The sequence below is a fragment of the Vulpes lagopus genome, chromosome 2 (assembly GCF_018345385.1).
Source record: "Vulpes lagopus strain Blue_001 chromosome 2, ASM1834538v1, whole genome shotgun sequence".
In the NCBI taxonomy this organism is placed as follows: domain Eukaryota; kingdom Metazoa; phylum Chordata; class Mammalia; order Carnivora; family Canidae; genus Vulpes; species Vulpes lagopus.
This window is the reverse complement of record NC_054825.1, coordinates 134,602,699-134,626,389: the sequence shown is the minus strand read 5'-3', so window position 1 is coordinate 134,626,389 and position 23,691 is coordinate 134,602,699. Positions and strand designations below refer to the sequence as shown.

Genomic DNA, 23,691 nt, shown 5'->3' with positions numbered 1-23,691 from the left:
AGGAGGAAATATTGTCTATCTGACTTTCTGGTTTTTTAGAGTAAAGATGCCCAATGTCCCTTCTTCGGAGTGAGCAGGAGATACAACCTGGAGCCTTTCTCCAGTTACACGCAGGTCCCGATAGCCACCGATTGAGTTAGGGCATCCACAGTAAACCACACCCCCGCTGGTACAGGGACAGACCACGCCCAACCATCTAGAAACCACTGTCACTTTCCTGTCTATCCTTTTCACAGCAGGGATGCAGTGAGCAGTTCTCCCAGAGATCTCTTTTGTTTTAAGCAGAGTTTTAAATTTTGCCAAAAATGAAATCTGCTGCGACAACTGCTTAAGAAAACTTAGTGTTTTCCACTGTACCTAAACATTGAAATTTTAGGTGACTCATCTCAGTTTTATCCTTCACTTCCAAGCAATTCCTTGAAATGTCAGGTGATCAATTCACAAACATTTAGGCAGAAACATTTCGTCCCTTCATGAACTTGAGTATCATGAGCCTAATCAAGTTCGTAATGGGCTAGGGTCAGTATCACGCCCCCTCCACACTGAGAAACATCAGTAATTGCCCACATCTCCACAACTGCCTCACACATTTAAAAACAGGCAAAGAAACCATCAGTAACTACATTGAGCATGACTAATAATGCATTTATTGCTGTCTTGCTACTTTGTAGGTTGAGAGAATGGGGAGGACAATCCCTAAAGGCTTGATGTGCTATGTCTGAGAACTTTCTGCTTGTGGTCCCTAAAACCCCTCACCCTGTAAGGCAGCCTCCATCATCAATTTATAGATGACGCTAGGGGAAAGTTCAAAAGGCTGACACACCTGGTCACACACATTTGGTCTGTGCCCAAATGCCACAGAAGTCGCTGTCCAAAACCACTGTTCTTTTTTATCACCCATGGCTCCATGGTGCCATGGTCCTAACAAGCTATTACTGGGAGCTGATGTGATATTTTAAAAACATTTTTTTTCAGAAAAAGGCCAAAATTTCAGTAAAGTATTTTCTGAAGAAAAACTCATGTCTCACATTTTCCTTGCATTCTATGGTGCTGAGTGAGATTTGAGAAAAAAATCATGGGTGGTCCTTACTAGGATCTGGTCCTACCAATTAACTAGTTAAGCAGAACAGCCACAGAAGAAACACAAAGACACCACCTCACATTAAATAAAGTGATGGCTGTCATCATTATTTTAAAATAAGCTCTAAAGATGAAGTTGAGAAGTCTACAAAGTCAGTTACAGGAGTGATAACACAGTCCCTCAGAAAGACATAATCTAAATCTCTACCTCCATTAATTAATTGTAGGATTAGAGGTACCTAGCTTCCTTGAGCACGGTGTCTTATTGGTTAAGATGATGGTTTTGCATCATTATGACCTCTAAATACATTAACAGTGCTTACACTTTTCTGGACCAGGAACCCCTTTTGAGAATTTGATGAAAGTTATAATCTCTCCTCACAATTATAGAAAAGAGTACCAACCCAGAACACTATGCACACAATTTTAGAGGGGGTTCAAGGACCTTCTGATGCCCACCCATGTCCACAGACCCTCTGCCCTGGAATCTCTCCCTGAGATCCCCATTATCTCCCTCTTTGAAATGTCCTGACATGGATAGTGCTGACATGTGTTAGGCATTCCAGTGCTTTTCATTTAACAAATATGTGGCTGTGATATTAAAAGATAATCATTGTAAAATGGTGGCAAGTACAACTGACCCTTGAACAGCTCGGGGGTTAGGGGTGCACCCCCGTCTCATTCAAAAGTCTATGCCTAATTTTTGACTCCTCAAAACTTAAGTACTAATAGCCTACTGCTGACCAGAAGCCTTACCAATAACACAGTTGATAACATTTAACATATATTTTGTATATATATTATATGCTGTGTTTTCAAAGGTAATCTAGAGAAAAGAGAATGTTAAGATCATAAGGAAGAGAAAATATAATAATGTACTTTGTTTATCACAAAAATCCATACGTAAGTGCACCGGCACAGTTTAAACCCATGTTGTGTTGTTCAAGGGTCATCTCTACATGTAATGCCTTACAGTGCTTGGCACATAGTGAGTGCTCATGAAATATGTGTTAAATGAATGAGTATCAAAACACATATTCTAGCATATTCTTTAAAAGCCATACAATGCCTTGTCAATTCTCTGATTCAAGGTCTTTCAAGCAGACTTATTAAAGACTGACTTCAGCCAAAATTGAATACAATTCATCTCTAAATTAATTGAGATAGCCAAACTTTTTATTACTACGTAAGAAATAAGGTCCTTTTTGCTAGGTCATGTCATAATTCTTCGCTCAACTATAGCACTCTCATAAGTAGCTTTATGTTAAAAAAAAAAAAAAAAGGCAAACACGTTTTGCAAATTAGTAAAAAACAGTAGTCAAATCTTAATTTAAAACCAACAGCCAAATAGCAAAATAAACCCTCCTAAAAGTTATTACTTTTATCATTCATCTTTCTCAAAAAGAAGAAAGTTAAAAAATAGTGTCCATTAGTACCTTCATTTTTTTTCTTGGGTTTTATAGTAAAATAGGCTACAGTAAGGCTCATTTGTCTTTCTACCAAATCACCTTAAACTAGCAAATGTAGTCATCTTGTCACTAAAAATAAACAAACACAAACTATCTACAAACCAGTTTTAGACTCATAGATGAAAATCCATACACAGTCACATTCCCCCCTGGGTTGACAAAAGTCCCTGACTGCTGAGCTTGATATATTTAATTATCATGTTTGTTCAATACAAAAAGAACAGGAAAAAAAATAAGACTATGTACCAACGTAGAATGCTTCAAAACTCCTTGGTCTTATTTATGACAGAGGTTCTCCGCTTGGTCCAAGGACCCGTGAGGTTCTCAGAGACCATTAAAAATCTCTTTGGGGACACATCTTCTTCCTATATCTCAATCAAAACAACGTATTGCAACAGACAGGACGCAGAAGCTGATGAGACTACGTCCATTCTCTACTCAGTCATGCACTGAAGAAATCTGGAAACATGCCACACAAAGCCACTCATCCCACCATTTTTTGTTTCAGAAAATAGTTCATTTTCATTAATAATGTTATTGATGGTAGCACAAATTAAAAAGCTCTTTACCTGTTCTAGTTATTGCCACTTTTTTTTTTAATTTCTTAATCCAGAAAAATTTCAAAATATATAATCCACATAGAGAAAAACTGTCTGGGGTCATCAATAATTTTAAGATGTAGAGATCCTGAGACCAAGGTTTGGAAACCACTGCCCTGTAGCAACTCCTTGGTTTGAAAAAACAAACAAAACAAACCCAAACACGAAAAGTATAATCAACGTTCTCTGCCAAGTAAAATTCGATTTCATAATTCAAACCACTTTATGAAATACAGAAGTATTACAATATTTTATGTACTACGAACATACATCATCTCATTACCCACTGCATCTCCTATTCAATTTTACACAAAGTTTGAAGAGCTATTTCATTTTATGTAACTGTAGCGAAATCCCACTTATGTGGACAGTGAACAGCTTTGTTTCTCTCTACAAACTGAATTAAATGTTTAGGTTACAAATCAGTATAGTTTTCCCATTTTATACCAACACCACCAAGAGAGGTCTATAAAAGTTAGGCAGGAAACACAGTATATATACTTATTCTGAAAATACCCATTAAAATTATCATTAAAACTTGTGGAAAATTTGATGTGAAAGAGACATGCAAATAATGCATTAAGTAACCATTTATTTTGTGTTTGTACTGATTGGGTTTCTGCAATGTAGCCACCATATTTTGACTTGAAAGTTCAGATTGTGAAAACATGAGGACCTAAGAACAATGGAAAGTGAAGGATGGTTTTGCACTTGGAGGGTATAACTCCTCACCTTCCTCTACTCTACGTTCTCACTTCCCCAGTGAATTAAGTTCTTGCTAAATTTGTCAGCCAAAAATACAAATTAGTATTTGATACACTCAGACACACACGGAGGTGTGGAGAACACCTCTACTGGGTTAAGTCAACTCATCACTCCTGCCACACAGCTTCAGCGAAATCCATACTACAGAACCCCTCCCACAACTATCTAGAACTCTTGCTGGAACTTTCTACAATCTTATATCTAATATTTCTGTCACCTTCCCTCAGTGCTTTGAGAAAGGGCTTGTAATAGGTGTGCCTACCTATCCCTGACCAGAGCTACATTTCCTGTGTTGCTTTACACACAGTAAGCACTCAATAAATACACAGTGATTTTGGATGAAACAGTACCGAGAACAGGAAGCTAAAGTTAGAAATACAGTTCCAAACCTAGAGTAAGTTCAATAAATTAAAACTTGCAGCCGACTATAGGTCTGAGGGACAGGAGCTTTCTCAATATCTTCCACCATCTCTGTTCTTCGGGATTAGGGTTTTTTAATTAACACTCTATTGAATGAACATCGCATAAAAGAAGACAATCTACAGTGACACTGAGTCAGCGAAAAACATAAAGGTCACCTCCATCAGTCAGTTTATTTATTAGGTTTGTACTTTGGGAGTAGGATATTTTATTCCATAGCTGGCATTCTTTTTCTCCCTTCTTTCTTCTGCTCCCAACATTGTCCAGAGAAAACTTACAGTATGAGAACTGCAGAACAGCTAGCCCATCCTTTCACCCTTATCCACCGCCCCCAAGGCATCCTGAAATACAAAGTACACCAACCGACTCTTGATTTTGGCTCGGGTCACGATCTCAGGGTTGTGAGATCGAGCCCATGTCAGCCTCTGTACTGAGTGTTGAGCCTGCTATAGATTCTCTCTCTCCCTCTCCCTTTGGCCTTCTGGCCCCACCACCATCTCACTCCCTCAAAAGAAACAAAACAAAGAAAACACAAAACAAAGTATACCAAGTTCAGGCTCAAAGAGAATTTTAAAAGCAGCCACTACTCCACACAGAAGAGGGAAAAAGAACTTTCCACACTCAAATGATTTAACTATCTTCCCCCAAACTCAAAAAAAAAAAAAAAAATCAGAATGATTTAAGAGTTCAGTATCTCAGTTTTGCTACCATATTCATATTTAACCTGCCATGTTCAGAAGGAAAGGAAAGGAGGAAAGGAGGCAAAAAGCGAAGGTTATCCTCGCTGACAAGGGGCCATTTTCTTACTCCATTTGTTTGCTCCACAACATTTCAGAGATGCATTTTAGGTCCAATCTCCCCACAGCTTACTGACAGATACATGTACAGACTGAACGTGCAGTATGTAAAATGGGTGAGATTTAGGCTGGTAAAAAAAATGAACCCCGTAAGCCTAGAGCCTCTGTCCACTGAACTTCCCTGTTTTTAAGAGCTTATTCAGACGCTCAGTTCTTTGGTCAAAAATAAATCTGAAGTTCAAGTTCACCCTCCAAGGGCAATTATGAAAAGAAAAGTAGATATGGAAACCTAGCAACTAAGATGCATTTGTAGAGGATAATGAATGGCTTAGTAGAAATAACACATTACTAACCAATTTCACATATGGATTGTGACCTCTTGCCTGTAAAACTGATTTAAGATAAACATGAATATTCTTTTAAACTACAAGCAACCTATAGTTGGAATGCAACGATAAACATTTTTAAAGTAGGCCTGGGGCATGTACAGATCAAAGTGTATTTCCAAGTGAGTAATCATAGCAGACAGCGTGGCCTCCAAATCATGTCCCTCTTATCTAACAAAAGTTTTATAAAAAAAAAAAAAAAAAAAAAAAAAGGCCGGGGGAGGGGGAGTGGATAGTCATATTAAAAAAAAAAAAAAAAAAAAAGAAAGAAAGAAAGAAACCAGGTCACTGAGAGAGACAGCATATGCATGTCTGTGGCTGTGTTTAAAGAAAGGCTTGGGGTATGTTGCAGGAAGGGGAATGTGTTTTATGTGCAGCAGGCGTTTGAGTACTTACTGTGCCCGGTTCTCTGTCTGCTCCCGAGGTTACCAAGAAACGCACAGACATGCCCGTTCAGACACAGAGGCAAGAACAGAAATAAAAAAAAGGGGGGAATAATTAGAACACAAGCCCCAAACAGGTTTAAAAATGGCTTTTATTTATATAAGTCATTGCACATTCCTAATACAGTGATTTCCTGAAAATTACAGTATTTTTTGTAAACATAAGATTTACAGTTTAACCATACACAAAGCCTATTTTTTTATTTCTTGACAGAATAAATTACTTTTCTTCAAAAAATTAGTCAAGTGCAATTTTGCCCAATATTTAATGCATACTAGAATTAAAGCCTATGAAACTAAGTAGTAACAGATGCAATTATCAAACCTTTCATTTGAACACATTCACTTTCAAATTTAACTTCTTATTTCGCCCCATTTAACAACATTACTTTCTTTGAAAATTACCCAATTAAGCAGTTAACAGTTTTCCATAATATGGTACAGGCCACTGGCATTAACTAGGCAGTTGCCAAGATGTCAAGATGCCTGCAATCTAAAGAGATCGAGAAATCTACAGATGCCCACGTTAAACCCTGGAAACTTCCAGGGAGAACTGTGTTTCAGTGGCCAAGCTTTGCGACAGTTCCTCTTAGCTCATTGTTTGCTCTCTGTATGGGGTGGGGCTTGCTTTAGCGGTGCACACAACTTTGCAGCACTGTATGAGTATTAGGACCAAGTCCTAATCTGGCTTGCCCGGCCTCTCACCTCTGTGGTGCTCTGCATCGTGGTGCTTCTTGTCATCTTTTATTGCCAAGTGAGACTGCCCACTCAGAGCACTGGACAGCGCCAGGAGGCCAGCACTGCCCCCAAGGGGTGGGATTCCAGGAGGCTGAAGTCCCGAAGGGTGAGGTGTTAGGGGCACTGGGGGGCCATGGCCATGAGAAAGATGCTGAGCTTGCAACTGCTGCTGCTGTTGATGGTGGTGGGAGGGGAAGGGGAAGAGGAGGGCGGGGAGAGTAGGAAGTGAAGAGAGAATGTTGGTAAGAGGGAGAGGAGAAAGTGAGAGAGGAGGAAGACATGAGAGGAAGGGGGAGAGAAGAGGTAAGGGAGGAGGAGGAAGGAGGGATGAGAGTGAGAGGAAGAGGTGAGGGAGAAGGAAGAGATGAGAGAGGAAGAGGAGGAGGAAAAAGGAGGGAGGAGGGAGGAGGAAGAGAAGAGAGGAAAGGGAAGAGGAGGAGATGAGAGAGGAAGGGGGAGGAGGAACAGATGAGAGGATGAGAGGAAGACGAGGAGGGAAAAGAGGAAGGAGCAGAGGAAGGTGGAAGTAGCAGTAACATCCAGGGGGAAGTATCCCCAAGGTGCCCAAGAGGACGGAGGAAACACAATAGGAAGTTCCACAAGCACACGAAGGGGACAAAGAGACAAAGGGAGGAAAGGGGGGAAAATGTGATTAGCATTTTCAGTTCATCAAAAGCTTCCATCTACACAGCTGTCTCTCCCCATCTTTCCACAGTCTAGCCCGAGACCTAGGGCCACTGCCTCCTCCTGGCATGGCTGTCCACACTGTGGTGGCTGAGGGCAGGGAGCCAGGCCAGTCTGTGAACTTCCCATGTTAGATCCACCTCTAAGCGCCTCCAGGGATGTAATCCAGTCTGTCCCCAGAATGTGAGACTCCTCCTGACGTCAGGAAGGTTAAAGTAGGGGGGAGGGAGTAGACGTGTACCCTATAAACCAGTAACTCTACTCTCTACTGGTCACCAGTTATGAGGTGACTCTGTCTCCCCAATATTCTTGTGCTAACGTACCAGCATGGTACAATAAGGCGCAACCAAAATACTACCTTAAATTAACAGAAGGCTGAAAAAAGACCCAGCATCTCTTAGGCACCCCTGCTCCACCCCCTCAAGGACCCCTGTGTCCTTACTTCACTGAGCCCTCAAAGAACCAGGAGGAGGCCCTGACATCCCCCTTTCACAGAAGGAACCATGGCACAGGGTGTTAACGAAACTGCCGAGGTTCTCCTGCCAGGAGGGAGGGGTGTGGGGGTCCCAATATGATGACCCTCATGGCTGCACTCCGGTCACCCTGGGGGTGAACTCTGGTGGCCACGCTGTGGCAGCTAGAAGAAACCACAGCTGGAAGAAACTACAGCCTAAGATTGTTTATGGCTTCCTTTCTCTTGAGCACCCCCCCCCCCCCCACAAATCCACCCTTTCAGTGTCAGAGGAAAATACTGAGACCCAAGAGGCCTTGACTGGGAACCCCACTGTATGGGCCTCTCCCCACAGTGACCCAAGTCCCCACTCCCAAATGCCTCGGCCCCTCTCTCTTATATGCCAGAAGTCAGAAATCTGTTCACACTAAAAAGTACCGTTGTTCTCATATATTATATTTAAGAGCATGTTGTAGTAAATGAAAAAGTATCCAAGAAATGGCCCCTGAGCCATAAATCTGGCCACATTTCAGCTGTCCAACATAAAACTCGTTTTTGATGAGACAGTAAAAACGATTAAAGCTCAATTTCTAAGGTGTAATGTTAGAAAATTCTTAAGATTCTGATTTGTGCTCACTTCCCTGGGACTCAATTACTCGTTTATTTATTACCCCCTCGCGTGTACTGCATATATTAAATCTTCATGCCAGATCTTCAGTAATTTCTACCCAGACCACTGATCTTTAATTGAATCCTAAACATGCTTCCCGCCCTGAGAGTAAGAGAAAACTGCATCTGAAAGCCAGAGATCTGTGTCTATAGTCAGTTCACAGTAAATTTGCAACCACTCCTAGCATCTTCTAAAAAAAATCTTTAGGAGTCCACCTGGTCTTGAAACTCCTCTACTTCCCAGAGGGAAGCACAGTGCTCATCAGGGGACAGGTGGAAAGGGGGAGAGAGAAAGGTCAGAGCAGCCAGCATTAACAGTATTCTTGGAAAGTATTTATAAACTCCTCATTCACCATTTGAGATCATAATAACAATTTCTCTACACATAAAATCACCTTCCTGTCATCCCAAAGACACTAATTCTTGCTCTGTCACCTTTTAAGAGCTTGGCAATAGCAAGACATAAAACTGGAGAAGCTGGCAGCAGCACCATGGTCCACTAGGCATGCTCATTAGCACTTAATTAGGAACTAGACACCTGCCATAAGAAATGTGCTCGGAGAAGGATGAGGAACAGGTCTGCCCTCCCAGCAATTGCTATCATTACTTAGAGAAATAAGAGCTATGTCCGGCTTCTGGAGGGGAGTGCAATGATGCATACACAAGCAAGTGCAACGGGGTAATTAAGCATGGCATGGATTACAAGATGAGAGAAGCCAAGAAGAGGGAAAGGGATTTAACTACTGGGTGGGGGGCACCATCCTCTCATCCCTCCCTGCACACCCTGTTCCCCCCGAAAATCCAGAACAGAGCCACCAAAAAACTTTTGCAGAGGTGTGATGATTTTATGTCTCCACTAACGCATACTCAGGCAAATGTATGGAAACACAAGAAGGAAGTAGAGCTTTGCAGCCAAACCCAAGTTGGTTTTTAGAAAGATAAACTAGAAAGCGTTCCATGATATATGATTAAAAAGAAAAACTAGCTCGCGTAATAACGGGGCTTCACCACAGCTGTGAAGTAGACCCACGTGATTAAACTCCACATTTAGGCTAATAACTATCAACAGGGATGTCCAACAGCCTTAACTGCCCCAGGGAATTCCCAACTCTACCCAGCTCTGGTTCTCCAGGATCCTTGAAGAAAGCTCACTGTCCCTTATTAGAGGCAACCAAGTTCCTCCTTCCTTTTGTTGGCCATTTTGAAAGCTTCTTCCTCTTTTTATTTTTATATTTTATTTTATTTAGTTTTTTAGAGAGAGAGCATAGGGTGGGAGGGAGAGGGAGGGAGAATCATTAAGCAGGATCCATGCCCAGCAGGGATCCCTACACGGGGCTCAATCTCACAACCCTGAGATCATAACCTGAGCCAAAATCAAGGGTCAGGTGCTTAATTAACTGAGCCACCCAGGTGCCCCACGGTGCTGTTTTCTTTTTTTAAAAAAAGCAAAAAACCTACCAAATTGGAAAGAGTACTAAGCAGAGACAGGATGGATCGCTACTGAAAATACTGTAGGTCTAGGAACATGGACATTGCAGCCTCATGTTCTACTACTTCTGCTGCCATGCAGGGCTCCTAGATCTCCCCCTGCCCACAGCTCAGAACATACCCAAGGCAGGAAGGGTGGGTATCGTGGATCCTATTTCACAGAGGAGACAGTGGCTTGCCATGGGGCTCACAGCCGGAATGAGGACTGCAAACTTTTTAGGATTTCTCCTGAGATCCCACAGCAGCCCAGTCACATTCACAAGGAATTAGACGGAGTGGTCCCAAGAATGGGGAAGGGAGAGGGCAACCTCCTTCTCTAATGAAGACCCCACGTCTTTCCCTTCCCAGGTAAGGGGAGGCTCTTGAGGGCATATAATGCCACACATCTTGAGACAATCCACCCTCACCAGAGATGAATCCACCTTCCCATGCAGCCTTAACAGCAGTGACAGATGAAAATTTGTTCCTAGATCTGTGCCTCATGAGTCCTACTTCTGCAGTCCCCACTTCCCAATACCCCATGCCCCTACATCCAAAAATGGATCTCTTTAGCTCCAAGGAAGCTTGTGAAGAACCACCAAGCCAAAACGGTTACAGCCATGGCTTCTCTCAAAAGATGATTAAATAAAAAGTGTCGTGTCTCAGACAACATACACAGCAACAGATAGAGGGCCCACATCCAGGAGAGTAAACTACTCCAAAAAGACAGCCCACCTGTCCCATATGTGTTTGGAAGGACACTTTTCTGTCAGCAAGGCTTACCTAAGACAATCCAGTGCCTGGCACCTTCCCCAAAGGGGGAAAAAAACATGAATGCTATCTTAAAAATGTATTTTAGAACAAGCGAGATCCTAATATCACTACACAGCCAGTGAAACCTCAAACAAACCCAAAGGCTCTACTAACTGGGGAATCTACACGCATTGGTCCCCCATAGACCTAAACTTGCACAGACCAATGAGGAAATGGAAATGTTTTTCAACAGGACAGCAGGTGTGGGAAAATCCAACCTTCTATCTCGTTACCTTACGCTCATTAGTAAATTTTTTTAAGTTAATGCTTGCAGACTTATATAGCAAAGGACATGCAAGCAAAACTGTAAAGCCATCAGAAAAGGCATTCTGGATGAGCAATGGTGGCTTTAAGCAATGCAGGTGGTTTCTCAGATGACCAGTGGTTATCACCCTCCTTTCCCCACCCTGGGGACATCTGACAATGTCTAGAGACATTTATGGTTATCACACCCTGGGGGGGGGGGGAGGGGGATGGGATAGGGAGGAAGTGCTCTTAAACATCCTACAATGCCTAGGACAGCACCCCCACCCCCATCACAGAGACTTAACAAGCTCGAAATGTCAACAGTACTAAGGCTGAATATTTTTAGTCTAGATCTAAGCTGGAATTCTGTCCCATTACATTAGAATTCCTGTTCTTATACAGCAAGTGACCTGACAAATTGCTGACTTAAAAAAAATAAAAATGCTTGTCAACAATTGTTCACTGTCCTTTCATCACCATCAAATACCTTGTCATAACTCAAAAAGTAAGCATCTGCTTCCCAGAGCTGACTCCACTGACAATTTTAAAATAAAACAAACAATAAAAAAAGTTCATATTTCATCAAACAGCTTTAAAATACACTGGAAACTTCCATGTATTGGGGGTTTTGTGCCTCAAAGGTGGCTGCATAAAGGTTTCTCACTGTTGACAGAAGGAGAGACATGCATTTGCTCTTACCCAAACAATGTGGACAGGCTGGGAGTCAGACAAGGAAAACAAACACCAAACCCTGAGTTAATGATAATGAAAACCCACAACGAATAAAGTCACCTCATCCATGTCAAACAACAGCCGCACATTCAGAATTTTAATTTGCATTTTACCTACTGCGTCCAGGGTCAATTATGTTACTATAATGAAATTGACTTTGCTGTTTACATTTGGAGCTTTAATGTAATGGTATAGTGGTTTCTCCAGTTGTGTTTCTAAAACAGCTGTAGCACGTGCTTTATCACCATAGAACTGCCTATACAACTGGAAAGGACACTGGAATGAAAACGAAGGCCAACACCCACCTTCACCTCACTAGACGCTAAGCTACTTATCACCAACCACAGAATCAACTTGAATTTTTGAAATTTACCCTGCTTTATAAACCTGAGGGAAAACCATGCCACAGAGATCACAAACTGAACCCAACCAGAGCTAAAACCATGCCCCAAAATAGCATCTCTAATGCTAAAAGCATGACAGTAAGTGGCATTTATAGCATTTGGTATTTAAACACTTTGAAAAGAAAAAAAAAATGTGAAAAAGCAGCATTTGTTGACAGTTTTCTCCAAATCACTCTTCCTCGATTTCTGCTATTTCCCTGTTCTTTAAAAACATGCAGTTATCTTGGGAGACTGCAGAAGAAGAAAACTGGCATGCCGCAGGAAACAAGCAGGAAAGGGGGAAAGAGCCGTGTGGGAAAAGAAACATCATGGATACTACTCTAAGAGTTATCTGAAAACCTTCCATTATGTGAATGGCCTATCTTATGAAGAGGGGCAGGAGTGATAAACAGGCAGAAACTGCCTCCTGGGGGTCAAGAATTCTCAAGCCACTTGAAAACAGTTTTAAAAAACAAAACAAAACCAACAACAACCACCCCGAGACGCCATGTCCATGTAGGAGCCCACAGAAAATGACACACACAGGCAAAACTGATGGTGTGTATGTAGGCAGGCACCAGGATGGAGGCCTACAATTCTGAAAAGGATCTGAACTCATCTTTATTCTTCCTGCTTTTTAGCAAATCCACAAAGGCCAACTCATCCTGCAACATACCTTACCTGCCCCTTCCACCTGCCCTGGATGATGGTAACACTTGTGACAATGATCAGAGCAATGGACTGAATGGCTTAAATTAGATTAAGTTTTTAAAAACCATGTTTATTTAGGTAGATCCACTTCTAAAACCACGTAAGGATTTGATGAAAAGATGCTCAATATCATTAGCCATCGAGGAAATATGAAAATCTAAACCACGGATGAGATTCCAACATCACAACCACTGGAATGGCTAGAATCAGAAAGATGGGCAAAAACAAATGCTGGAGAAGATGCTGAGAAACTGAACTCTCATCCATTACTTTGGAAAATGGTCTGGCAGCTGCTCAAAGAGTTAAACAGTTATCACATGACCCAGTGATAACACTCTTAGGTTCAGTCCAGAGAAAAGAAAGGAGATCCACATGACATGTACACAATGTCCATTGCAACGTTATTCATAAACAGCCAAAGGTGGAAACAACCTAAATGTCCATCAGCCAGTGACTGGATTAATAAAGGTGGTATACTGATATATTATTCATCAATAAGGCTGAAGTACACACGACATGAATAAACCTTGAGAATTGTATGCAAAGTGAAAGAACCTAGACACAAAAGGTCACGTTATCAGATTCCTTTTATACGAAACGTTTGGAATAGGCAAACCACAGAGACAGAAAGATCAGTGGTTGCAGGGACTGGGGGATGGGGAGTGGAGGGGGTAACTACTAATGGATACAAGGCTTCTTTCTAGAGTGATAAAAATATTCTAGAATTAGGGGTGATGATTGTACACGTTTGTGAATATACTAAAACCCACTGATTCGTATGCCTTGAACAGGTGTATTTTATGGTATGTAAATGGTATATCAATTTTTTAAAAATGCATAGGTCTAACTCTTAAAATGGGGTGCTCTACTTTCTACTCTGGAAAAGAGAAAATGTGATAATGCCTTCTTCCAAGGAATCAAGTACAAATCATATGAATATACGCAGCAGAATTAAAAAATGAACAACGCCTCAACAAGTTTTCTAGTAACTAAAATCACGCTGACTATTCAAAAGAACCCAGACACTTAAGACAAGCCTTGCATTTGTACTCTTAGTAAAAAACTTAACTTGAACCCAAGAAGAAGTAGGATACATAACGGACTTTGTAATACTGCTCCTTCTCCTTGGGAAATTAACAAAAGGGCTGGACTACCGGAATTTAGGTGGAGGGCAGATCACTAAATATGTTAGTAAAGCCAGAATATCTATGCTAGTTGTAGCCCTGTCATTTTCTGCTCTTGGTAGCAGCTAGGCATTATTCTCCTAGGGCGAATTTGTTTTATAAAGAAACTTACAGCTGGGTTATTGTTGGGCTTTCCAGGGATTAACTGCATACTCATAAGAATAAGAGGCTAACCTCATCCTCTTAAACTCCACACACTGCAATCCTATAGATAGCTGACAGCTACAGCCGGAGGAGAAAAATAATCCAACATTTTGCTAATCCTTAAACCAATCATCTCATGCAACAATGGGGAGCCTTTAGGTCTACAACTCAATCTCTTAAGGACAGGAAGCCTCCTTAGAGGACACATCAGGAGTTTGTATTCATAGCCATCCCCTAACACAAACATAGACATCACAAAGCCCCTAGACTTCTTTTGTTTCATACTAAGTTGTTTTAAAGTGTAGAGAATTCTAAGTTCGCCTATGAAGCAGGAATATATACATCTGACCAATAACTGGAGCCCCAAAGGCCTTGACAGAAGTTCTGTTCATGGAAAATTAAGTCAGAATAGGTCCAAATAAATGAGAAAGGACAAACAAGATGGCCTATACTAAGCCAAATGTTTTGAGCTCCTGAAGTTCACAGACATCGCTATGAGAAACTGCTCAAATTGTCTTAACATCCATCAGTGGGACAGCTGTCAAAAATCAGGCATTTTATAGTATAGGAAGAACAACCCCTACTCATCATCTGGCCATCTCCTCACTCTCTCCTTTCAATTCTATCACAATGACCTGTGCAACCCCTCGGGGCCAGCACAAGCCTTTTTTCCCTTTCTCTTAGGTAAGGAAGCCAATGATGTCTTATCCTTATTTCTGCTTCTTGATTTTCTCTCCAGGAATTCATGAGACAGAGAGAGGCAGAGACACAGGCAGAGGGAGAAGCACGATCCTTGCAGGGAGCCCTATGTGGGACTCAATCCCAGGACCCCAGGATCTCGACCTGAGCCGAAGGCGTGGATGCTCAACCATAGAGCCACCCAGGTGCTCCTTCTCCCTTCTGTTTTGAATCCTAAGTTTGTTCATCAAAAATTAAATAGTCAGTTCTTCTTCCCTGCTGCAACCTTACTAAAAACCATTCACGTACGGCACCTGAAAGGCAGGAACAGAGCATCTGGATGGGTCTAAACTCAAACACAGACATCCATAGAACCAGGGGAAAACCAGGGGAAGTGACCAGCCACTCAGAGCCACCACCCCTCACAGAGACTTGGTCAAGTGGACCCACAGATAGGCTACAGATACAGAAACAGGTAGACAGAACTGCAGTTAGAGGAGTCAGTATCGTGCTGGGTAAGGGCTGCCAACCATGGTCTTATCCCTACAAAAGCTAGGCAGGGTAGATGGTATTATCCATTACAGATGAGGATACTCAAGGAGGTTAACTGATTGGACGAGGTCACAAAGCTAAAAAAGTGGCAGCACCAAGCAACCCACTCAAGTTCATCTGATCCTGGACCCATGCTTTGTCCAAGGTAACACAGGGCAAATGCTCTTAGAAAGATGAGGACAAAACATCATCAGGTTGGACAGCTGGTCCTTGGATGCCAGTGGACATACAATGACACAATTTTTTTTCAAATTACACTCAGCTAATCATTTTGTCCTCTTTAATCAAAAAGCAATCATCTTCCTTTGAGGATGGATGCGAAAATGTACAATGGAACTTCCTGGGGTGGAGAGAATCTGCACCCCAAAAGTAGTATGAGTTACAGGGTGTGCACACATGCCCAAGTGATCATACTGTATATTTAAGATTGGTGTGATTCACAATTACACCTCAATTAAAAAAAAAAGTCTGTGTATACAAATTTATACATATGTATAACCATAAGATCTGTTAAATTTAAAAATATTTTATTTATTTATTCATGAGAGACACAGAGAGAGAGGCAGAGACATACAGGCAGAGGGAGAAGCAGGCTCCCTGTGGGAAGCCCGATGTGGGACTCGATCCCAGGACCCCGGGATCATGACCCGAGCCAAAGGCAGACATTCAACCACTGAGCCACCCAGGTGCTCCCATACAATCTATATTAATTACATGTGATATATACCCACTAAAAGATAACACTACTTATCTGGAATCCCAACCTCAACTAAAATCATTATCATAGCAAGTAGAAGAAAGTTTTTAGTTCCAAACTCCCCACAAATAATACCAGGGAAAGTGGCCTTGAAGAGTCCTTCAATCCTTTTCCCTGCCTTTAGGAAGACATTAACTATTCCACAAGTTTGTCATCTAAAGAGTTATTTTGTTTTGAGCATTTTTAATAGAATTCCAAATTGGAAAAGAAATCTTTGAGGAAGTCTATTTAATCATGGAGACTGTCCTGATGTAAAGAATTAAAAAAAAAAGATCAAGGTCTATAGTAAGTTCCCTTCCTACAACACACCTGTTTTCTAAAGCACAAGTGAGCCATGTGTCAAACCAAACAAACCCCATATCTTTTAAGATCGCTGCATTTTTAAATATTCTTTCTATTGCTACAAGAACATAACACGTTTAATAGCAAAAGAGCTAATAAAAAGCAAAATTCAAAAAGTAGGATTGCAGTGATTATTCTGCCAATTATCAAATTTGCTACCCGTCACAACTGTTTAAAAAAAGTATCACATTAAAAGTAACTATTTCAATAGTTTCTCCAAATATCAAGTATCTAAGAAGCTTATCTTTCTTAAATAACCAGTAATCTATGAGATTAAAGCAGGTGTCATCTGTAGTGAAAAGGCTTTAAAATCCAGTATTTTCTGTCAGGTAGGAGAACTAAGTTCTCCATGCTGGTGAGAAATGGGCATCGCTAATTCACTCAACGTGAACGGAAAAAATAGAACCAATCTCTTCCTCCTTCAAGACCACCTGCAGTCCCAGGACACAAGCTGAGCCTACCTTAGAAGCTCTGGTGTCCTTGAGAAGATTTCACTTTTTCCAGGTTTGCTAAAGAGAAATGTCTTTAGCCCTGCCAAGCAAGCAGTAAACTCCTTGATTGTACCTTAAAGGGAATGAGAATGTTTCGGCTCATTTGCATTTTAAAGGCTACTCTTTCATGATCTTTCACACTTGTAATAGATGTCTAAACCGTTAAATTACTATTTCTTTTCTTAGCCTGAAAGTCGATGCAGACGAAGAGCGTGGCCTCTCCCATTGTTCTTCATCCTGAGCCGGTCCCTGAACAATACTGACAGCTGCTATCAAACCGGGCTGCATTTACTCTGTGCGCAGCTGCTGCTTGTAGGAGCAGACAGCCTCCCGGAGCCTCCTCCCCTCTGGGGAGACAGGTTGACATACTGCATGTTCAATGAAGGGGTGCAAAGGTCCACTGAATTGTCAACCCAATTTTATGCTACTTCAATTTTCCAGGACGCGCACAATTCCTTTCAAGAAAAAATCAAGCATATGCCAGAGCATGAAACTTACGGTGCAGGATAATTATTGATCACTACAAACTTTAAAAGAGCCTTCTGACATAAATTAATAGACTGAGCCAAAAATTACAATTAGAAAAACCGCACATGCTAGTCGCTGAAGACATGCACTTGGCGTTAAGTCTTGTGCGAGGCCCAATTCACTGATTTGGGTTATTGTTGCTAGCTATCAGAGCTAATCTGCCTTTATAATCTCAACAACATGTTTCCTGGATGAAAGCCATTCATAAAATTAGCGATTCATTGCCCTTCTAAAGCGACCTGCCATTTTCAGTTTCTGATTCAATTCAAAAGGAGTATTACCTATAAACATCTGGTTAATGCAATTTCCTCCTTCCTAATGTGTGGGACTGGGCAGGGCCTTTGAGAATTTACAGGTAGGAGACTCGCCGCCATCAAGAAATGGTATGTAAAAATTTAGAGACTCTCAGAAAACAAACATGTTCCACAAAGTGTAACTGGGTACTTGAGCATTGCTTTGCATATGTTTCTCTTTAATCAAAACAGGCTTTTCCATCCTCATTCATTTGGGTTAAAAAATTTCTGTGCTCGAGCTACAAGTACAATTTGCTATTAGTCTTTGCTAATCAAACACGGTACATGCAAAAGTACCAGTGAATATTTGATTTGATCTCTGAAATAAAGCAATTCATTACACAAGAAAAGGGTACAGAAGGCAGCCGACAAATGCAGATGTAATTGTGTTTTTTGTTGAATGTGATTAGAGAGCCCACTAAGTAACAGTCAAAAATGTGATCTAAAGAGCGGGGGGGGGGGGGAGGCAGAGCCTGGGTCTGGGGGGAAAGAGGAGGAGGGGAGAATTGTTTATGCAGAGCTAAGCTGTCAAGTGTAATAAAGCAGCTTGAATAAAATTTAAGCTGAAAATCCACTGAAGCTCCCCATTTCAGGGAGGAAAAAGCTATTAAAAGGAAATGAAGGTCACCCTCCCACTTTATTTCACCTAATTGACTGCCAATAGCTTACCACAGGCAACCCGACTGCAGATCGGCAATTGAGAAACTGATGAAAGGAGAGTTTTCAAGCTGAGGCTCATTCTTTAATCCTCCTTGGCTCTTATGTTTTTTCTCCATCTCCAGTTGGGATGTAATTTTAAACCCTGATGGATTAACTGGTTCCATTGTCTGTGGCCGTCATTGGACTATGGCACTCTTAATCCGTACAGCAGCATGTCTAATTATCATTACAAAGTGTCTGAGGGAACTATAAAGACCAGCAGGGCATCTTCTCACAAGCAATTAACATAAATTGATAAATGAGTGATTTGAATCCGCTCAAGGCACTAACATATGAATAAAATCAGAAAGGATGGTCCCTTGTTTCAGCTACTTCTTTGGCTTAGTCTGGAAGGGCAGAAAACATGAAAACCGTCTCTGGGTCTCAGGGCCTGCAGTGGTGAGGACGAGCTCAGGGGGGCGGGGAGGGGAGGGATGGACCCCACGGTTCACTGGGCTCATTAATGCAGAGCAAATGACCTGTGATTGACAACCAGTTGCCAGCGTGGAGTGCTAACTGAACTCGATGCAGGAGAGCAGAAACCTGGTGAAAGGCTAGAGAGCACTGGGGCAGACAATTATCACTTCTTCAACGGCAAGAGAGAGCTCTTTTCATTGGGGTGCCATTTAAAAATTCATGCAAGAGGCACAAGAAAGAGAAAGAGCAAACAGTTATACCAGGGTCTAACACCCCAGAAAGCAAAAGGCAAAAAAGCACAAATGGCTAAATGAAAGGATCATCCTGAGACCTGTCCTGACCTCACTGTGATCCGAAGTTAGATGCCAGAAGTCAGGAAAGTATTTAAAACTCTAACTAGAAGCTTTTACAAGGATGGTTTAAGTGTCAGGGTATAAACTGCATCTATTTCCCCATTTCTTCCCCTCCTAACAATGCTTCTATCACCTTATGCTCACCTGTCTTCCTCAACACACCTGGGCATACCTGAGCCCTCCTCCCCGACCCTGACCGACAGGCCAACGATAAGCCTACATGACATTATATACATGTAGATATATACAGACAGATTAAGCCATCAAATTAATAAGAAATGAAAGCTGGTTATACACACTGTAGGAGGTAGACCTGGTAGGCCACGTACCCCGATGATGGCATTCAACTCTGCCATGGTCACCTGTTTGGCACGCTCGACAGCCTGGGCCACCTGTTGCTGATGCTTTGAAAACAAGGAGAAGAAAAAGTGTTAGCAAGGCAGCCAAAGAACTTCACTGTACCTTCCAACAACAACAACAACAAAAATATAAAAGCATATGCAATGCAGATCCAAGTAGAATATGGATTTAAATGTGAAGTTTCTCAAGTACTGATTATTTCACAGAACACATGTACAGCAGGAAAAGGAAAACAGAGAACGGGTGCTTTCCTTATTTCTAACCAACACTAGTCTCCACTTAACTTCTGATGGGAATTTTGGGGTTGAAATGATAAAAAAAAGTCAACGAAGACATCAAAACTGATTACCTGAAGCCTTAGAAAATCGATGGTATGAGGATTTGGATTACCCAGGTTTGTGAAAGGTGTTCACTGTAAGTTTGAGTGGGTAAAGTTTACAGCCAGTTTAAAACACCCATTTCTATACTTAAAATTTAAACATAAAATCTTCCATTATTTCTCAAGTCAACAAATCTCAACCTGCCAGTAGTTTGTGGAAACTCTGGGGATTCTTCTCCTTTATTTAGCCTTTAGATTTTTCATCCTCCTGAGGGGGAAAAAAAAGGACACCCTCCCCCCCAACTCTTAGTTCACAGGTTGGAAACACCCTGCATACCTCCCAACTCCACTCACAAATAAGAACAAGCCACATCTTTGCTTAGAGAGGCATGAGGCTGTGGCAGAATCTGGGATTACTAAAGTCTAAGGACACCATCCCAAAGGCCAACAAATCTGAATTTTATCATCAAATAGATGTTACACCAGGAAAGGCAGAGATGAAGCCTATGCTATCCACTATGGAGCAGCAGATGCCAACAAGAACAGACACAGTATTCTAGCTGTGAGTTCAGGAAGCTTTTCACGGTCTCAAGATACATGCATCCTGTCCAGGCTGAAAACACAGTTTATCATTTATTAGCTTGTATCTGAAAGTAAAGTAAACTTGCAGGCAAACTATAATATATTGGTTTTGAATCAGTTTCATAGATTACTCATATGAAGAGCTTTTCCCTCTCAAAGTACAAAAGTTCAACCTCTGTGACTTTGTAACTTCATAAAATGGCTTACATATGTAAGTGACTCTGTACATCACGGTAACAACAACATCTGTTGTTGTTTTGAAGATTTCAATACTCACTTAGGAGTATTAGCATTCTCATCCTCCGTGGACATCATTACGTCAACCTGACTTGATGTGCAAGTACAAATGGAGTACCTGCTTCCATGGTCAAGTCAATCGTGATGGAACCATTTTCAAAATGCAGGAAAGGAAAAGCTCTCTAGAAGGACACTTGAATCACCAGGGGCTTACCAAGCTTAGTCTATTCCTCAAAGCAAAGGAAAGCTTTACATTTGATTGTCATTTTGCAGCCTTTCACAGAAAAAAAAAAATTAATTTGAGGTTGAGCTATCGTCACCACTTTTACAGTGTGCCCTCAGATCTGTTAGATGGAATAGCAGGGGGTTTACACACTTCAGCTGTAACAGATGTTCTTCACACTTGTTCCTTGTGATAAAATTAACATCTTAAAACTAGCTAATTTGCAAACAGAGAAGCAACATAATTGCACTTTAACAGCTGAACAGTTTTACTTACTTCCTGAGACAGAAATGGGATGACTTGTGCACAAATTGTATTCAATCTCTTGGCGATTTCAGTCTATAAAGACAAAGCCATATAAATGTTTAGTATACTTGATAATCAGTTCAGAAAGATAAAACTTCATACCCAACACTTTAGCCTTCCACTACCTCACTCTGGAGGGCATAAAATTGCTTTCCCAAGCTATGTTGCTAATATTTATCTTGAGATAAACAGTAGATATTAATCCCACTTGCAAAGTAAGACATAATCACACACTTTATTGGTCACTTAAAGAAAAGACAATGGGTAGCTTAATTGAGTCGGAAAATCTACGTGGTTTAAGGCTATACGGTCCTTTAACCTGGTGAGTGCAAACCCCCTCATACGCTTATTCAATTATGGTGTACTATTGAACTGTTTTTGTTGTTGTTGTTGTTGTTGTTGTTGTTGTTGTTGTTGTTGTTTTGAAGATTTCATCCATGGGCAGCCCCAGTGGCGCAGCGGTTTAGCGCTGCCTGCAGCCCAGGGTGTGATCCTGGAGACCCGAGATCAAGTCCCACGTCGGGCTCCTTGCATGGAGCCTACTTCTCCCTCTGCCTGTGTCTCTGCCTCTCTCTCTCTCTCTGTCTCTAATGAATAAATAAATAAAATCTTTAAAACAAAAAATAAAGATTTCATCCATTCATTCATGAGATGTACACCGAGAGAGGCAGAGACACGGGCAGAGGGAGAAGCAGGCTCCCTATGGGGAGCCTGATGCGGGACTCTATCCCAGGACCCCAGGATCACGCCCTGAGCCAAAGGCAGATGCTCAACTACTGAGCCACCCAGGCGCTCCATACTACATGTTTTTATGTCATTATAGCAAGTTCATTCCAACTGGTGTAGTAAGCCAGTGGGGCAGGGGCACCGTCAAACTGGGTCTAGCCTTCAAGATAAGGTCAAGAGTGAGAGCAAGAGGAGCCCACAGACCTCCTTCCTGCTTATCCCAACTCTTATACAACCTAACTTTTATACAACTCAAACAGGACTTCAACATTAGTAGCCCTCAACGAGTCTCACTATTTCAAACAGGCCAAGAAAACATAGCTGAAACAGCACCCAAGGCCAGTATGAGGGTCAGGTCGAGGTGCTCTGGGTATTTATCTGTCAAGTATCACCACAGTGAGGTATCAAATGTACACCTTGCTGGGAGAGCCCCATGGGTCAGCTGGATGTCACAAAATGTGTCCTGAGGGTCTGTGGCACAGGCTTTTTTATAAAGAAAGTAAAAGAAGTCCCCGCTCAGTTCCAAATCCACAGCAGTCCCTCTGCTGCAAGGGATAAACTGGCCAAGGGAGGCAATAAATAGTGCTCTGCTCCTTGCCTAGGGTAGAATCCACCTGCCCACCCTGCCTCTAACATCCTCCAGCAATGCAAAGCAGCTCTGCTTTCCTCTAACTCTGAAGAACCAGTTCTGCCTTAAAAACAAAACAAAACAAAACAAAAAACAAAACAAAACAAAAAAAGGTCATCTACAAAGGCCCAGCCTTGACCTTATTTATTTCATCATTTTCTGTCAATGCTTACTAATGCCACCTCTATTACCGAATTAGGTAATGAAAAGGAGCATGAGAAGAAAATTATGAAGCATATAGACTATGCCCAGAGAATGGAGTAAGCAAGATAAAGTAGAAAGCCTAGAAGCTGTATAATCAAGCATATTAAAAGGAGCTGCCTTTCTCCTCCAGGATAATTCCAGTTAACTAAGCAACAAGGACTTTGGTTTTATGGGATGGGACTTAGGCCAAACCAACTCAATTCTCCCTGACCACCAATGAGATAGGGTTACAGACCTCTCCTTGGAAGAGAGGGGGAAATGCTCGGGGTAGAGAGCAAACCCATGACCTTGCTTTAACCAGCGGGGCAAACAGATCTATGCAAAAAAGGTGCAGCTGTACCAGGTGCAAAAACAGAACTGGGTCAGCCCCACCCAGCTCATTTGATCAGAGCCACGAACTCTAACTCAAGGTCATGGCTCTCCTCGAAAGTATGGGTAGACTTCCCTTCCTTTACAACAGGGTTCTGCACCATATATTAGGGTACCCATGTAGGAGTAGAGCTACCCTTTGCGGACTTGTAGGTCCTTATTCCCTATTCCATACCTACCATACAGTCCAACAGCATTCCGTACTTTCCTGTTCTCCAAAATGCACACTTAAGGTCCACTTTTAAAGAGGATATAGGCTCATTTTGAGCATACACAGGCACACATTGAGATATATATACAGAAATAAAAAATAAAGTTAAAATAACCTTAAGTCTATCATCCCGGGATATCCATGACTAACAACATTTTGGTGATTCTGGAAAGGATCATTCCAGGCTCTCATCACACACAAGTGCACAAGCCCAGGGTGGAAAGATATACTTCCT

General features: G+C 41.7%; 1 protein-coding gene across 7 annotated transcripts in view; it reads right to left on the bottom strand.

The window, feature by feature from the left end:
* Nucleotides 1-23,691, bottom strand: part of TLE1 (TLE family member 1, transcriptional corepressor) — an 87,027-nt gene that overhangs the window by 37,837 nt on the left and 25,499 nt on the right. For 2 of the 7 annotated variants that reach the window (XM_041741115.1, XM_041741125.1), the window contains exons 5-8: nucleotides 21,289-21,351; nucleotides 19,591-19,695; nucleotides 6,665-6,869; nucleotides 5,913-5,929 (exon numbers count right to left, since the gene is read on the bottom strand). In XM_041741115.1, the coding sequence (XP_041597049.1) occupies nucleotides 5,913-5,929; nucleotides 6,665-6,869; nucleotides 19,591-19,695; nucleotides 21,289-21,351 (390 nt within the window). The remainder of the gene's footprint in view (nucleotides 1-5,912; nucleotides 5,930-6,664; nucleotides 6,870-19,590; nucleotides 19,696-21,288; nucleotides 21,352-23,691) is intronic. The other 5 variants (XM_041741164.1, XM_041741145.1, XM_041741155.1 and 2 more) reach the window with 3 other exon arrangements.